The sequence below is a fragment of the Thunnus thynnus genome, chromosome 2 (genome assembly GCF_963924715.1).
Source record: "Thunnus thynnus chromosome 2, fThuThy2.1, whole genome shotgun sequence".
Classification (NCBI taxonomy): Eukaryota; Metazoa; Chordata; class Actinopteri; order Scombriformes; family Scombridae; genus Thunnus; species Thunnus thynnus.
In genome coordinates this window covers 18,596,527-18,610,022 of record NC_089518.1, presented here as the reverse complement: position 1 = coordinate 18,610,022, position 13,496 = coordinate 18,596,527, and the positions used below count along the sequence as shown (strand labels likewise).

At 39.6% G+C, this 13,496-nt stretch overlaps 2 protein-coding genes across 5 annotated transcripts in view; one reads left to right on the top strand and one right to left on the bottom strand.

The window, feature by feature from the left end:
• Positions 1-123: 123 nt before the first annotated feature.
• LOC137171525 (arrestin domain-containing protein 3-like) lies at positions 124-5,359 on the bottom strand. Its single transcript, XM_067575520.1, has 6 exons — positions 4,227-5,359; positions 3,244-3,301; positions 2,902-3,049; positions 1,828-1,924; positions 906-1,162; positions 124-714 (listed from the first exon to the last, which is right to left on the bottom strand). The coding sequence occupies exons 1-6, from the start codon at positions 4,480-4,482 to the stop codon at positions 124-126; spliced, it is 1,407 nt and encodes a 468-aa protein (XP_067431621.1). The 5' UTR covers positions 4,483-5,359.
• A 2,418-nt stretch (positions 5,360-7,777) lies between these two features.
• Positions 7,778-13,496, top strand: part of LOC137195356 (probable E3 ubiquitin-protein ligase HERC2) — a 335,566-nt gene continuing 329,847 nt past the window's right edge. The window contains exon 1 of one of the 4 annotated variants that reach the window (XM_067607635.1): positions 7,778-8,075. The gene's annotated coding sequence lies outside the window, so the exon portion shown is untranslated. The remainder of the gene's footprint in view (positions 8,076-13,496) is intronic. The other 3 variants (XM_067607631.1, XM_067607643.1, XM_067607654.1) reach the window with 3 other exon arrangements.

Below are 13,496 nucleotides of genomic sequence, written 5' to 3'. Positions count from 1 at the left end.
ATTTCACTTTAAAATTACACTTACAACCTTCAAATTTTTGCAAGACACTATTGAGGTATAATGTAAGGCTTTAATACTTTGTTACTACCTATTGGTATTTTGCATCAGGATTAGTAAACTGAATCAGTCATTAAGCGAATAAGATGGTGGAGCTTCATCAGTTTGAGACAGGAAGTCTGTGTTCATCATTGGTGCAGAAGGCAGCAGGCTGTATGGCGGAGCAGCTGGAGACATGTTGAATGTTGGTGGAGCAGAAGGGTATGGGTGAATTGCTGGAGCAGATGGGGGTGGATGAAATTTTGGGGCAGTAGGCGGTGGGTGAAGCACAGAAGAAGATGATGAAGATGAAAATGGGGATCCATACGGTGAAGGCTGCTGTGGCGCTGGATTATTGTAACCCCTGCTCATGTGTGTGGCTTGAGCAGAGTACGTGGGCGGACCAGCATATGCTGGTTGGCTGTCTGAGTACACTGGTGCTGGTGCTGAGTACTGTTGGGCTCCTGGGTATCTATAACCGCCTGAATGTGGGGATGCAGGATAACCCATGGCCACCGCAGAGGGAGGGAAGTCACTGTTGCTTGGACCCTGAGAAACCTCTGCTGGATAGAGACCCACAGAAACACCAGACTGAGAGCCAGGAGCTAGGTCACGAGGAATAATGATCAGTGGGAATACAACCTCCGGATCAAAAGCAAAGCTGATGTCCAGATATGCCTGAAAAAAAAAAAAAGAGTGCCTCATTAACAAATGACGTTAAAATGGGATATCAATATACTATCTAACAGCCACAACCAATTCAATATTTATGGGTCAGTTTTACAAATCAAATTTAAAAAACAGCTTCATCACTGGATTACAGATTACTGTGCTTTACCATAAATACAAACTGTTACGTCTTTACATACCTTTAAATAATATTCCACTGAGATAATTTCACAGTTGTGGATTGTCTGCATCTGCTTACAGGGAATCTTCATGACACATCTGACCTCCTTCTGTGTTTTGGATTTAATACAGTTGCCACACAGTTTCTGGATAACGTTGCTTTCATGTTTGGTGTTGCTGTTGGCACGGTACACCACATTCTGGGTTAAACTGAATTTGGGTGTCATGTCACTGGATGAGGCATTGTTGATTTTTGCAACAATCACCACTGTTTCTCCTGTAAGAAAAACAACATTTTTAATTAATGATTTATTCTAATTAAAGGTCTACATAATACAATTCAGTGTGCTCCTACTCATTTATTACTCCATGCATGTTATCTGAAAATACTATATGACCCATGACTAGAAATACCACAGTATGGATGTAATCATAACGTATGTCAGGTAACACCCCTAACCCCCTAAACCTTTACCAAAATTTCTATCAATTCTTCTTTTATATGCTTTAATAAAACTATCACTGACAAGTAAGACCATTGGCATGGCAGACATTGGAACTTGTCATAGCAGGAGGAGTACTAGTGTAACTTATACCATTAATGATGGGTAAAGTGTTATGAAGTACCCAAAGAAGTCACAAAAGTAAACCAGCAAGTGCAAAAGCAGAGCACTGAAATGGACACATCTAAATGGAATGCAGCCATTGATAATATTACTAGTTACACCAGTGCTTCTCTGTGAGAGATGACTGTACAGTGCATTCAGTTTCTTTCTTGTTGGCATAAGTAATCAGCTGGATAAGACAATTCATGTACTTTAAGGCCAATATTAATGCTGTGACAACTATCATATGACAAAAAATAGTTTCCACTATCTGCTCTCTGCAGAAGATCTCCCACCATGACTTGAACCTACCATGTCTGAAAAAGAATTTTACTACCTGGGGCATAAGCCCTCCTGTCAATGATGGCATCCATTTTTACTTGTCCTTTTGAGAAAGGCCCCATCTCTTTCTTTGTTGAACCAACTTGACGTGACTAGAATGTAATAAACACATGAAACAATCAATTTTAAAAAATTAAAAATATATTTTTTTAAGTTTAAAAAAAAAAAAAAAAAAAAAAAAGTCCCAGGTCCTCAGGATTAGAAGTGCATATCTCTACACTAACTTTTGAATCTCATTTCTTACTTCTTTCTACAGAAGAAATAGTCCCCATGAAAACTGTCCAAGGTAAGGTCTGTTAGAGGATAAGGCTGGTAATTTTCTATATTTTTCTTTTTGTCAAATCTCTAATCTCATGTGCAGAGCCAAATCAACAATGAACTCATCCTATGTTCTACTATTGTGTGTGTGTCCGAAGTCTGATATATCATATTCCTCTTAATTATCCAGATTACCTGAAACGTTGCTTCTTGAACGGTACATTGCTGTTGAGATTTTAAAATTTTAATATTTTAAAACATTTGAGCAGCACAAATCCAAACTGCAGAAGGTCTTTATCACAGCAGATATTTTCACTTGTCATAACAGGAAAAGCACAATCAGAGCTAATACTGTTAATCATCTGTTCTATTTATACATTGCAGTAAGCCAAACCAGTGAGTGATATTGCACAATACCTAGACCCTGGAACTGAGAAATCTAAATTGAATATATAAATTAGTTATTGTTATTAATTAATTACAATTGCACTTTTCCTAATGACATTTCAAATTGTCTTCTGTGATAAAGGTTTATTATCTTTTTACTATTATACTGCAGTGGCGGCAGAGCAAAATCTCTTCAGTGCATAAAATTAAAACTATCTGCATGGCTTAACAGTATTAGAGGTGAGTGAGAAAATATATTTTTAATGTGAATCAAGTGAACTGCGTAATACCAAATTATTTTGTTTTCTGTAAAATCACATTACAAAATTTCCTCTCCTTATACTATACTCTGGAAAAGGGGGATAAGGTTGCTGTCAAGTGAAATATCAGAGATTTGTGTACTATGAATAAACATTTTACGTACCATCAGAGATTGAAGGTTTGGAAAGGACTTGGAGACAAAATTGATCTTGTGCTCTACTGAACGGTCCAACCTCCAACTCCTGGACAACTTTGCTTCGAGCTTGTAAACAATCTCCCCATAAGTCCCCTTGAAGGATGTAGGCATGCTTCTGTAATGGGGAGCCAGCACATTAATGTTACACAATCTTCATTTGTAATCTGAAATACATTAACAACAGTAATCAAAATTCAATTAACATGTTTACACAATGTGCAGGAGTAAGTTATTTGGTCCTCCTTGTTAAAATGAATTACATTGTTAGAGTGCAAACATTATGTCCTGGTAAATAGTCTTCTTACTTACACTGATGGTAGTTTAATGCTGAATTTATAGACATGGGTCCCTCTAGGAATTACAGTATCTGCAAGTCAAAAGATTTTGGTGTTACTGCTGACAGTCTACCACCATTTCTAGTCCGAGGCTACTATTAATGGAAAGTGGTGGAAAGCAACCAAGTACTTTTACTCATGTACTTTAGTACAATTTTAAGATACTTGAACTTTGTATAAGATTGACCATTTTCTCCTCTAGTACATTTAATTTCAGTAATGTACATTTTCACACGAAATGATGTGACAGCTGCAATTTCTGGTTAGTTAAAGTATAATTGTTAGTCTCTTTACGGCTGTGGCTCAGGAGGTAGAGCGGGTCGTCCACTAATCGTAAGATCGGCGGTTCGATTCCCGGTTCCACCAATCCGCATGTCGATGTGTCTTTGAGCAAGATACTTAACACCTAAATGCTCCTGATGGCTGGGCCCTCAGCGTGTGAATGATTTGATTTCCTCTGATGGGAAGGTGGGGACCTTGCATGGTAGCTCCTGTACCCATTCAGCGTATGAATGTGTGTGAACAGGTGAATGTGATTCGTAGTGTAAACAGCGTTTTGAGTGGTCGGAAGACTACTCAAGTACAGTCCATTTACCATTTACACGGTTATGGAATAAACTACACCCTGAAGAAGTTAAAATGAGCTCCAACTCGACCACCTGCAACATTATTGATGCGTTAGTTCATTTTACTGATAATACTTCTGTACTTTCACTTAACATTAAGTTTAGAATGCAGGATTTAACTTGTTTCTATATTGTGGTATTGCTACTTTTTAATTTGCTATGAACATTTTAACATCAGTGAGTCATTGTGTCATGATGACAGATTACGAGACAAATAGGAAAAAAATAAAAAAAAACAAAAACAGCATGAACTGACAATCAGGGAGGAAACAGTACAGACATTCTGCACCGTAAATGGGTTATGGTAACTCTCAAGAAGTCTACCGCCTACCCTTTGAGCCCTCTGGAACAAAAAACTGCTTCAGTTTGAAATATCTCCGGTGTGAAGAATATGTGAAGCTGCCATCGCCGCTGTATACTGTCCAACACACGTGAGCATCTCCTTTTGCTTTCACGAAGAAGCTTTTAACTGTGATCTCCTTTAATAAGGCCAGTGTTACTTTTCCAGTTAGAGTGTCTCCCTCCGAAAACGTCCTGTCTTCATTCAGCGCATCGTAAGTCATCGTTAAGCTTTGAATCGAAGGCATTTTTGTAGGGAAGAGTTGGTAAATGAGATGATACAAGAGATGATATCGATGATTGATCCACCGTCCTCACTGATGCTAGCGTGTGATGGGGCTCTCATGTCACTAGAATTGGGGGACATATAGACCACACCTTTTCGAACCTGCCCAAAGACCTTTAAGAACAAAAGTTGACATGGGCATTTAAAAATTTACAATCTTATAAACCTATTTTATTTGGATATTTTTTTTTGCATTATCATGTGTTTTTCAATGGCAACCTTCAGATTTTTTTCTTCATGTTTGTCTTTTTTTCAGTGACATTTTTTTTTTAGTCTCAATGGTCTTCAGTTTTAACTTTCTGTTAGCGTTTTAGTGTAGAGGAGTGCCCTTGCTGGGCCTACATTAACCAGTATAGTTTAGTTAATTTGTTCAGTTTTTCCAAAAAACACGTGATTAAAAATGTGCTGCGACGTTTTCTTAGATGTGAGGAGCCGCTGGCCGGGTGAGACCGGCCGGGTGAGACCAGCCGGTCATCTCGCAGCAGCAGCCCGAGTCCTGTGTCATCAGCCCGGTGTCACCCCCTGCCTGGACTTTGTGTGTGTTTTGGTCTTTTTATGTTCTTGTGTTCTTTGGGGTCTCCTGGTTTGCAGTTCTGTTTAGTCCTTCTTGTCATATGGGTCTTGTTTGGGTGGTGGGTTTGGACTGCCTTTTGTTGTTTAGCCTGGTGTGTTGTATACTTTAGTTTAGGTTAATGATGGTTCTTGGACAGGTTGGTGTAGGTTATATTTAGAGTATTGTGTTTTCTGGGTTTTGGTTTTGTTACTGTGTTTCCCTTGTGTGTTCATGTACTCCTCCTCGCCTGCCCTGCTTCACCCTCGTTAGCCCTGCTCTGTGCTGTGTCTTCCCCACACCTGCCCTGTATCAGTCTCGTTAGCCCTGCCCTGCTTCTCGTGTTTCCCTCAGCCAATCACTCCCAGCCTGCCCTTGTGTCTCGTCACCTGTTACCCATTCCCTGATTAGTTTAGTCTCTATTTAAGGTCTGGTTTTGAGTTGAGTCTTTGTTGGATCATTCGTTTTGTTTCATCTGCTAGTTCTGTTCAGCTCTGTTTGCCTGTTCTTGACCATCCATGATTAAAGGAGATTTTCATCAAATCTGCATTCCGGCCTCTGTGTTTGGGTCCACTCCTGCTTCCCCACCCTGACACCTGGGGAGAAAATTAACCGATCTGATCTGAACTGAATTGATCTGAACTGATCTGTGCAGCTTTTTGGTGATTTACCACTGGCTCTAATGTCTAATGACAGGACAACAGCGCTGCATCTGGGGCGTTACATGTACAGATATCACCACATTTCAATAAATATACATGTCTTAGAATGAACAGAACAGTCTATATTTAATTTAATTTAATTTGATGAAGAGTCCTCTCCAAAACTTGCCAAGTCCTCAACACACCTGTCTGTACTGTGACAAAATATCTCAACTCAAAGCTCCACTTTCTTGCAAAACTATAACCTCATTGACAGAGAGATGCAGCATATTGTGTTATTCAGTCTGAATTTAGCTATAATAAAAATCTAAACTGTTATGTAGCTTAATAAAATTCACTTTATTATATGGACCATATCATGGGATATTATAGTACTTTTTTAACAAGCTTTTACACCAAGCCAGGTTTCATTAAGCCTGAAATAGAAAAAATGATAGTTACAATACTTATAACCTTTTGTTTTTTACAGACATGTTTCTTTATCATTGCCTAAGCCAATGACAGTCAAATGACTAAAGGTATTTTGTCAGTGTAACAGAAGACACTTACAATTACAAACGGTAGCCTAACAACAAAAAATCAAATGTCCTCCACAGCCAAATAAACTCATACAAAACACCTATTTCAGCCGTCAATTCACAAGTTTCATCCATGTCTCCTATCCACAGTAATGTATCCACAGTATGAACCTCTACTACTCGCTCTGTACATCTATGGTTGGGGCAAGTGGGTAGTTCCGGATCTGGAAAGTGAAGCCAACGTGGAAGTAACTTAAACCTGCATTCTCTCTAACGGCTATCAAGGGGCACTCCAGTGGCTGCAAAACGAAGTCCGATTGTATGGAAGTCTATGAGAAAATGACCCTACTTCTCACTTGATTTATTACCTCAGTAAACCCTTTCCTAGTGAGTTTATGCTCTCAATTGCTAGTTTCAAGTCTTATTCAATACAGCATGATGCTCATTTTGTAAATTATTGTCCCCTTTAATTTATATTTGACGATAAAGCAGGGTATGCTGTAGGGCGTGGCTACGTTATAATTGAAAAGTTGCTACCACAGTGACAACATTGGTTGGGTAACGTAAACATGGCGTAATCCCAGAATCAGTATTAGTGTAACCGTAGCCGTCGCTATTTCAGTGTGTTTTCAGTTCATGAAAGTTAATTGTAAAATTTTGGTTGCCTAAAAAGACTTGTTAAGCATTTGGTTGTACTAAAAGATCCCGTAAAGAGTCAGATGTTCAGGTTTTCCAGTAAGTTCATTTTGATTTACTGGTTTTACTTTTAAATCATAGACTGCAAATCATGAATGTATAAAGAGAACTGGATACAGCGTCGGAGGCGGGGTCCCGTTCATTCCTATGAAAGTTGCTCAGAATGGATGTATTATAAGAGCTCTTATTATACATGCATGTTGCTCAGTGGCACCATGGATGTATAAAGAAAAGTGGATACAGCGTCCGAGGCGGGCCCCGTCCATTCCTATGAACGCTGCTCAGTGGCACCATGGATGTATTATAAGAGCTGGAAACCGGACTAAAAATGGCGCCCATTCAGCCCTATAGGAATTGCTCGCCTGGTGCAAGCCCCCAGGAACAGCGCCGGGCTGTGAAGCCAATTTGACATAGTGGCCAAACCATGTAATTAAAACATCACGTGATGCTATCAGGCCCAAAAAGACTTTTTCCAATAGACTTACATTGTGAAAGAGATGTCTGTAAATCAGCAGATACATTTTTTTGAGCATCACAACCCCGCGACACGACTCACCTCACTATCAAAATTCGATCCGTTCGGTCCAATTACATTTCGAAAGTCTAAAAGAGCTGCACGATTGAATTGTTTTATTCCCATTTAAGTTAGCCAGAGGGCGAAACCGGAAGTAGCCGGCGAAAGTCACTAGTGCACTTGCTCTATGGGCCCAATGATCCCGGAAGATCCGGGAAATTTTTATACGCGGAAGTCAAACTTTTTTGGCTTCATGCGCCACTGAGCAACTTTCATATGAATGAATGGGGCCCTGTCTCCGACGCTGTATCCAGTTTTCTTTATACATCCATGGGCTGGCGCATATGTAATGGGTTGGAAATGCCACATGTTAAGTTTTTTATGTAAACAGACACCCCCTAATTTTTTGTTAATTATTTGAACTAATCTAACTCCGTTTATACAGTTTTGACGTCAGGTCAATACTCAAAGATGTCAGTAGGCAGTGCTCCAATGCCTCTGTGGATACCTGAGGGAGGTCACTCGTACCTGCTCTGCTCATGCGCAGCTCAATATTAAATGAGCATCGGCTAGAGCAAGACGCTAACTTTGGCTCTCTCCCTTACTAATCCACAGGTATGTTAAAACTTGCTTTTCTATGATTAGCTCTGTTTACTAGCTAATGTAAATGCATTGCAAATCGTTCTGTGAAGTTGTGACATGGTTAAGAGATGTATTTGGAACGTATTTTTGTTGCTGTGTGTTTTCGTGGGCGCCGCCATGGAGAATATTTACCTCCGTGAATTTCGGTTTTCTACTATTTTGTCAGTGAAAGTTACAGACCTTTGCATGGGGTAGCATATAAAAATGTGTTTAAAAGATTGTTTTAGAGTACAAGCCAGCCAGTCGCGAGTTAATGGTAAATAGAGATGCTATAATCAAACCAGTTTCACTTCCGGTCGCGCGTTAACAACGCAGAGTCGCGCCATTTCGTTAAGCGGTTAAGTGCAAGTGCAGGTGAGTGTTATGCTAATGTTGCAGAAAGGCTCTGTGTAGGTCCTATCAGTGTAGGATGATTGTAACTGTGGTGTATGTGTTAAAATAGGAGTGATTGTAGTAATGTCAGTAAAGTAAGTGGGTTTTGGGTAATATAATTTTTGTGCTGTTATATTATATTTTATATATATATATATATATATATATATATATCTCAGATTATATTTTATACATATATTACATTATATTGTAGTTAAGCCTATTCTTATTTATTAAGAAATGTAAGTCATATTTTAAATTCGTGTGAAGTTATTTTTCTTGAGACAGAATGTTTTATATTGTTTATTGTGAATTTGGTTTCAACATTTATTTTATTTCTGTAACATGTTTTGGTGTGAATGTGAAATATGAACCTTGAAGCAGCAGGTTTCAGGAAACTGACGTAACTGAGAAATATGTACAGTTTTATACTGTAGTGTTAAATATTAAAAGAGCATCGGCTAGAGCAAGACGCTAACTTTGTCTCTCTCCCTTATTAATCCACAGACCATGTTTTTATCGGCTACACAGTGCACCCTTGCCTGTGTAACCTTTGCTGCCGGTCCAGATTTCCCCTAGGTCTGGCACCGGTAACACATACGCCAAAAAAAGTTTCTAGCTTCCGGGTTTGCTTCTGCATTGTGCGGCTCACTGAATATGTGCAGCAGTGTTTCCCCTACTGGCCCTGCCCACGAGTTCCCGCTCGGCCCATGGACTTTACATTGAGATGACATCACAGATTTTTAAATTGCTTGTCTCGGCTCAAGGAAAGTTTTACAAATATAAAACCTCCATAGATCAAAAGTTCATAATAGAGAGAGTCATAATTGCAGTTTGAGGCATCCTGTCAACAGTTTTACAGACGTCTCTTTTATAATGGTGGTCTATGGGGAAAATGCTTTTTGGGCCACAGGGAGATTTTTCACTGCAATACCGCGAGTGGCCACTGGGAAAAATTGGCTGCAATACTGAGCGGCGGCGCCCTGTCCAGCTCTTATTATACATCCATGAGTGGCGCATGAAGCCAAAAAAGTTCCAAATTGCTTCCGCATTTGTGCGGCCCATAGAGCAAGTGCAGTATTCGCCGGCCGAGTCGGCTACTTCCAGTTTAGCCCTCTGGCTAACTTGAATGAGGACGAAACAATTAAATCATGCGGCTCTTCTAGGCTTTTGAAATGTGATCAGACCAAATGGATCAAAGTCTGATAGTGAGACCAGTAATTTTGCGGGGGTTGTGACGCTCAAAGCAGCCATGTCCTTCATTATGCCTAACTTTGCGGCTTAATAAAATTTAAACGGGTGAGTTATAAAAAAATTCACCCCCCATACAGTTGTCATGAAAGGGGAATGACTCGCTTTTGGAGACAGCCTCAAGTGGCCATTCAAGGAACTGCACTTTTTGGCACTCCCGCATTGGCTTCATTTTACAGCCCGAGGTTGCCGCTTGATTACAGCCTGCTGCCTTTTTTATGATCTCTGACAGATAAGCATAACAGTGTTCATGACAGTGTATATATTTACTTTTCATTCGAATTACAATGTGGCATAATATGACAAGAATGCACTGATGTCATACATTGTTATATTTTATTTAACACGCATGCGCACACACACACATATCCTTCATATATTTTATTGTGTGAAGCACTACAAAATGTTTGTACATTCCAGCTGTATGTCACGCCTCTTTTTACGTCACGGGTGCCGAAAAGACTTTCGCAAAGGATACACCTGTGCATCCTCGCTCATAGGGTGCATCCCAGGTCTCTTAAATTGCACCCACGTCACTTGCGTCTTATCCTTGCGTCTTAGTCCCTCCCACCGTGGATGCAAGGAGAGAGGAAACGAAGAAATTTGTTTTAAGAGACATGAGACGTCCTCTCCTCTGAAGCGTCGTGAAGCGACATCCGTTTCTGATGACGGCTACAGCTGATCACAGCTGGATCAGCTGTCAGTCGGCTTTAACAGCTGAAGAAACTTCTGATGGAGTTTGTGTCTGTACACATGTGCACTGTGCTAATGCTAATAAAGGTGTACAGTTATCACCGCTAGAGCGGCTGTTTCCTCTCTGCAGCCTGTTACCTGTTTAACAAAAACCAAAATAAAAACCTGCATTCTGCATTTATACTGCGTCCTGCTCAGAGGCATAGGAACCATTTCTACTTGCAGAATGCGTTTATACTATTTATTGATTATTTGCATCTGTATTTTTGATAATCCTGATAGTAAATTCATCAATCAATAACCCAGAATATGACCAGGGTGTCTTCTGAACACTGGAAAATATGTATTTGGCTGAATGTCTCAGGGAAAATGGAAATGATGTAATTCATATCAAACCCGACGCTCAGGAATTTTCAGCCTCACATGTGACTGAATGGAAATGATGATAAATGACGTAAAAATGACGTGTTTAACTGTTATGGATAAAATTAAAGTCAGAAAGAGTCTATCTGTCAGCAAGAAACAGTTTAATGGAGGAAATAACATCATGAAGAAAAAAACTTTCTTATAAATGAAGAAAGTTGTTTATGGTTCTTTTGTTGATCAGACCGACAATTAACAGATTTTTAACTATACAATGAATCAGAAAACAAAACATTAAACTTGGGAATGATACACTTAAATTTAATCTGTAATCTGTCTCCACTTCGGTATGAAACTGCGGTGATGTATTAGATCAGTCTGATCAGCTGCAGCGTCCAATCAATAACTGATATCCAATAAGGGGGTGTGTCGGCCAGTAAAAGACGAAGGCCGCTCTCGTGTTTCCTCGCTCCTCACTCTTTGGAGCAGAATAAGAGACTTGGGACGGCTGTCAAAGTGGCGCATCAGGAACAACTTCCGGTTCAGGTGAGGAGCGAGGAGACATAAATTAAGAGACTTGAGATGTACCCCATGGATGTATAATAAGAGCTGGACAGGGCGCCGTCGCTCAGCCTTGCAGCCAATTTTTCCCGGTGGCCACTCGTGGTATTGCAGCAAAAAATCCCCCTGCGGCCCAAAAAGGATTTTCCCTATAAACCACCATTGTAAAACAGACGTCTGTAAAACTGTTGACAGGACACCTCGAACTGCAAACAACGTCAATTATGACTCTTTCTATTATGAACTTTTGATTCATGGAGGTTTTATATTTGTAAAACTTTCCTCAAGATGAGAAAACCGATTTAAAAATCCGTGACGTCATCACAATGTAAAGTCTATGGGCTGAGCGGGAGCTCGCGAGCGGGGCCAGCGGGGGGAAACACTACTGCGCATATTCAGTGGGCCGCACAACGCGGAAGCAAACCCAAAAGCTAGAAACTTTTTTTGGCATATGCGCCAGGCGAGCAATTCCTATAGGACTGAATGGGCGCCATTTTTTTTCTTTTTATTCTTTTATTCCTATAATACATCCATGGAGGAGACATAAATTAAGAGACTTGAGATGTACCCATAGAGAAATGAGAAGAGCCCCAGATGTGGTCACTTCTCATTACTTCCGCCTCAAAAAATCCAAAATGGCGGCAGTCAAAATGTCAAACTCAAGGCCTCCAAATGTCAGTCCACAAACCAATGAGTGATGTCACGGCGTGTCCATTATTTTATACAGTCTGTGGTTTGTGGTAAGATCAGGGCAGGTTACAGAATCTGACGGATCACCAAATACGGTGTAACCATAGACTGTAAAGAAAATCCGAAAAACACAGTAACACCGGTAGGTCACCAATTGCGCGTGCCAGCTTGTTGACGTTGTGGGGCTATTTTCACGCCGTGGTGGTCCATGAAGCTGGCCGGCTAACACCAGTCTGCCTCTCTCAACAGTAACGTTAACTTTTTTCCACACGTTTTTCGGTAAGTATTAACACCTTAAATTTTCAGTAACGATACCATTTGAGACACACTGTTCTAGTTACAAAAAGCTTCAATATCCCTCCCCCCAATTAGCTTCCTGAGTTTCTGGTTTCTGGTTTGAATAAGTAAAAGTAACAAAATAGTGATAAAAAAAATCATATTCTGAAAATGTCATTATAGATGGCATTTCGGTAATTTGTTAGCTGGTAATTTAATGGGCTTATTAACTCCCTCACAATACTTTACTGCTAGCGTTTTATCTAAAAATGTGAATATATTGTCCCACAATGTGTGCACTTGGCTATTGAAAAAACAACCATGTAGGTGTACTACAGTACTGCATGTGCTCCATGAGAGAAGAATTGTGAAACTGTGGAGGGAGGCCTAATTTAAGGAAATTATGTAGTCTGCTCACTTGATGTAATATGAAGCTCTTTTCTAGCCATACAAAAATAGCCTACTTATTCACATGCTTATTATCTTAATATTGTGAATTACATATGTACATGTATTTAATCTAATTTACATATTATTTACCTCCAAGTAAGGGTTTGAATATATGAAATGTTTAGAAAAAGTGGATAGCATCACAGTGAGAATTAGTCAAGTAAATAGACCTCCCATTTACTATGACTGTGTCCAAAATCACTCCCTATTTATTATATAATGCACTATACTGTATTTACTGTATGCCATTTTATTTGAGTGTCCAAATTCTGAGTGTAAATCTGTCCACAGTATACTATACAGCATAGTGCCCTCAAAAATTATATTCCAGTGTCTGTGGCATGCACACTACTTTCTACCAACAATCCCACAATGTAGATGCTAAGATGACTCAAGTGCAACTCTGCAGCTGTCAGTGATGACACAAAATGATGATTAGGAGTGTCCAAAAAAAAAGTTGCTGCTCACTATTGAGTAAACTATTGAGTGTGATTCATATAGGGAGTAGTGAATGAGTGTTTGCAGGGCTTCAAGTAACGATTGTTTTCATTATTGGTTAATCTGTTGATTATTTTCTCGATTAATCAATTAGTCTATGAAAATGGTTTCCATTTCCTAAAACCCAAGGTGCAGCCTAAAATGCCTTGTTTTGTTCCAACCAGCAGTCCAAAACTGTAAGATATTCTGTTTACTATCATAAAAGACTAAATAAACCAAAAAATATTCATATTTAGTAAG

Coding starts and splice junctions, on each gene's coding strand:
- LOC137171525 (XM_067575520.1), bottom strand. CDS start 4,482: ATGCCTTCGATTCAAAGCTTAACGATGACTTACGATGCGCTGAATGAA. Junction 1,925..2,901: donor CAAACCTTCAATCTCTGATG/GTACGTAAAATG, acceptor ATTACATTCTAG/TCACGTCAAGTTGGTTCAAC. Junction 715..905: donor CAGTGGAATATTATTTAAAG/GTATGTAAAGAC, acceptor TTTTTTTTTCAG/GCATATCTGGACATCAGCTT.